This window comes from Alexandromys fortis, unplaced genomic scaffold (genome assembly GCF_014885135.2).
Source record: "Alexandromys fortis isolate MF-2015 unplaced genomic scaffold, M_Fortis_MF-2015_v1.1 scaffold_4, whole genome shotgun sequence".
Classification (NCBI taxonomy): Eukaryota; Metazoa; Chordata; class Mammalia; order Rodentia; family Cricetidae; genus Alexandromys; species Alexandromys fortis.
Window position 1 is genome coordinate 24,495,661 of NW_026067944.1, and position 4,055 is coordinate 24,499,715.

At 40.0% G+C, this 4,055-nt stretch overlaps 1 protein-coding gene across 2 annotated transcripts in view; it reads right to left on the bottom strand.

Annotated features, from left to right (window-relative positions):
• Window positions 1-4,055, bottom strand: part of Cfap91 (cilia and flagella associated protein 91) — a 51,025-nt gene that overhangs the window by 40,755 nt on the left and 6,215 nt on the right. For both annotated transcript variants that reach the window (XM_050148974.1, XM_050148975.1), the window contains exons 4-5: window positions 3,133-3,216; window positions 2,109-2,165 (exon numbers count right to left, since the gene is read on the bottom strand). In XM_050148974.1, the coding sequence (XP_050004931.1) occupies window positions 2,109-2,165; window positions 3,133-3,216 (141 nt within the window). The remainder of the gene's footprint in view (window positions 1-2,108; window positions 2,166-3,132; window positions 3,217-4,055) is intronic.

Consider the following 4,055-nt stretch of genomic DNA (forward strand, 5'->3'; position numbering starts at 1 on the left):
GACTTTGAGAGCCACAATTAATAAATGGGACCCCTGAAACTGAGAAGCTGCTGTAAGGCAAAGGTTACAGTCAATAAGACAAATGGCAGCCTACAAAATGGAAAAAAGATCTTTGCCAACCCCACATCTGACATCAAGTAACTAGACACTAAAATTGCCAAATAATTCAATTTAAAAATGGGGTACAATCTAAGCAAAATTCTCAACAGAAGAATCTCAAATGTCCTAAAGACATTAAGGAATTGCCCAACATCCTTACCCATCAGGGAAATGCAAATCAAAACGACCCTGAACACCTGTCAGAATGTCTAAGATCAAAATGCCGATGACAGCTTATGCCGCAGAGAGACAACTCCATCGCAAGTGGAAGTGCAAACTTGTACAGGCATTTTGGAAATCACTATGGCAGTTTCTCAGAAATTTGGGAATCAATGTACCTCAAGACCCAGCAATATCACTCTTGGGCAAATACCCAAAGGACACACAATCATACCACAAGGATATTTGCTCAACTATGTTCATAGCAGCATGGTTAATAGCCAGAACCTGGAAACAACCAGATACCCACCAACCAAAGAATGGATAAAGAAAATATATGTGGTGCATTTACATAATGGAGTACCACTCAGCAGTAAAAAACAATGACATCTTAAAATTTGCAGGCAAATAGATAGAACTAGAAAAAAAAAAACATCCTGAGTGAGGTAACCCAGACCCAGAAAGACAAGCACAGTATGTACTGACTCATAAGTGGATATTAGATGCAAAGCAAAGGATAACCAGGCTATAATCCACAATTCCAGAAAAACTTGGTAAAAAGGGGGACCAAGTGGAGAACACACATAGACAGTCCCAGGAAGGAAAAATAGTTAAGATGGCCTGGGTCAACTGGGAGGGGGTAGAAGGGAGGGGATGGGGAACGGGAACATGAAGATTCAAGATGGCTGAGTTGAGGGAGGGACAGAGAGGAAGAGCAATGAAAGAGATATCTTGTTAGAGGGAGCCATTATGGGGTCAGGGAGAAATCTGGTGCTAGGGAAATGCTCAGGAATCCACAAAGATGAACCCAGCTAAGACTCCTAGCAATAGTGGAGAGGGCATCTGAACAGGCCTTCCCCTGTAATCAGATTAGTGACCACCCTAATCGCCATCACAGAACCTACATCCAGTAACTGACGGAAGCAGATGCAGTGACCCACAGCCAAGCACTGGGCTGAGCTCCTGGAGTTCAGTTGAAGAGAAGGAGGAGGGATCATATGAGCAAGGGGTATCAAGATCATAATGGGGAAAACCACAGAGACAGCTGACACAAGCTAGTGGGAGTTCACGGACTCTTAAAACCCTAGCCCCCCTCCCCCCAAAAAAACCATTTTATGACTGATTCATCTTCCTGATAAAATACTGAGGCATTGCCACCCCAAAAGTGTGTATGGCAGGGAAACAAAAAAAGACGTGTGAAGTGTGTGTGTGTGTGTGTTATGGATGAAAAACTTAATTCCTCTTTTGATGGGACTCAAAGATGGAACTCTTGGGAAGTGATAAGCCTTCATGGGCAGACTGGAACCTTATAATGGTGCTAGAGGTAACAACTTAGGGCCCACTTCTTAGTATGTGTGAGCATAGTCTTTCCTCCTTTCACTACATGAGGACAGGGCAAGAGAGCCCTCACCAGACCCTCAATGCTGGTACTTTGATCTCAGACTTCCTAGCCTCCAGAAAGATGAGAAATGAATTTCTATTACTTATAAATCACTCAGTCCTCAGTCGATGACAATGTGTATCACACATAAATCAATATCAGAAATCTATTCCATGTCATAACCATTATATCCATATAGACATGGCCATTGGTCTTTATTACACAAAGGGTATATAAGATGGCAACATATGTCTAATACTTTGACCCGCTAGAAAAAACATTAAGCTTTAATATTCTATGTAACACTATTACTCAGACCTAGGCACACAGAAAATCACCAGAAGGATCAGGTAGACTCCTGACTATGGTGGTCGGTGGTTTATAGGTTGCAAAGCACTGATCTTGAGAACTGCCTTCCTGAAGTAAAAATGAAGTGAATGATGAGAGAGTTGCGAAATAAAACACTTACTTGGCTGGTGCTAAGACAACATTGAGCGGCATCTGTTGAAGAAATGGAAGGAAGGGCCTGGGAGGAACAGGAAAACACGTGTGAGATTTTTTTGTACTGGCTCAACCTTTCTCCTTACTTAAATATTTATTCCTTTAAAAAAATCAATGGGTTTGAATAAACTAAAAAGAAATGAGTAATATTTAAAGTTTTGTGTATACAAAACCACTGGAGATGCTCTTATTTAAAACGTAAATTCCCAGCTCTGGCCCAGGAGATCCAGCCAGGATCTGGCACAGCTGGTTACTCAGCATCCTCACTGTGCACGCTGGTGTCTCCTAGGCAGCCATGTTCTCAGGAGAATCTCTACACTCGGGCTTCAGGTACCTGTTAGTCTCCAGCAACTCCTCAAGTTCTTAAGACCTTCTGAGATGACCAAGGCCTTCATTTGAAGCTTCCCCTCCTGCCGAGAGCCTAAGAACTTACATCTATTATAGTTAAAAAATTAAATTTCTCTTAAAAAATGATGTTTTTTTTAAGTATGAGAACATCTCCGTGAGGAAATGTTTATGTGTGATAAAGTAGATCAGAACATCACCTTTGAAAGGAAGTTAATTCAGATGTGGCATCAAGATTATCTTCCAACCCACGATTGGCAGGGATATCCTCATTTGAGGTTGGTCTGCCTTGAGAATATGATTTTCACAAGAGTAGCAGTCATTGATGAAGTAAAAGCTTGTGGTTGGGTTTGAACATTTGCAAGTATTGTCTGTTTGGACACTTTTAGCAATTTCTCCTACCCGGTGCTTTCAAGATATTTGACTTCATTTGATGACGTTTTGCTATCAACTATCCATCCTTCGTTGCCATGGGTACCTCATCTGCCCTCTCGTACGTCTACTGTGAAGATTAGGTAACATCCAAGCAAAGAATTGACCATGAGGGCTGGCTCGCTGCACCCACAAGGAGTGACAACTGCTGCCACCACCATAAAGAGGCTCCTCAGAGCCTCAGGCTCTAACATTTCTTACTCTTCACTTTCTACCTGTCAAAGAATTTATAGCGATTCCGTCCAGAAACATCCGCATCTTTGTACTCTTCCTTGGGCATCTGGAAGGAAGCATCCACCCTAAAATGAAGCAGAGAAATACATTCAAGCCATCCTCTCTACGTGTCGTGTTTCTGTGCGTAGGAACAGAGCTGAGCTTAGCGGATCTGGTAAGAGGAAAGTCAGAGTTGGGAAATGAACAGATTTATAAAATCCCCAATACGAAAATGCCATTTTTAATAAAAATAGCAAAATTTCAAAGACTCATTTCATGCCCTGTCTGGGCTATATTATTATTTATATTAACTTACCGTGACTTACTTGTGAGTCATTTAAATAACTAAGATTTCAATAGATTTATTTTTGAAGGTGATTTACTTGTAAGTACAAAAACAAAACAAAACAAAACAACAACAACAAAAAAACCACCATAGTTTAGGTTCCAGAAGAAAAGATCACTTTTTTTATTTTCTATGTGTATTGGTGTTTTGACTGCATATTTGTCTGATCTTGGTGTTACAGATAGTTGCAAGCTGCCATGTGGATGCTGGAAATTGAACCCAGGTCCTCTGGAAGAACAGTCAGTGCTCTTAAACACTGAGCTATCTCTCTGGCCCCAAAAAGATCACTTACAATTTCTAAAGTGAGCCAAAGGAACAACAGACTGGATCATCCCTGGCTTTGGTGGTGAGCTGTCCTTTAACATACATGTAAATATGCATGCCAACCTTCTGAGAACTTTTAACCATATATAAATATGGTTTAATTGTAAATATATACTTACATATATATTTATGTGTAAATTATATGTGTAAATAAATATATGAGAATGATCACATATATGGCTAATATGTTATCATATTTATTATATATAAACGTATATTTTAGAACTTATTTAATATATTTACATGTTTTTCAAA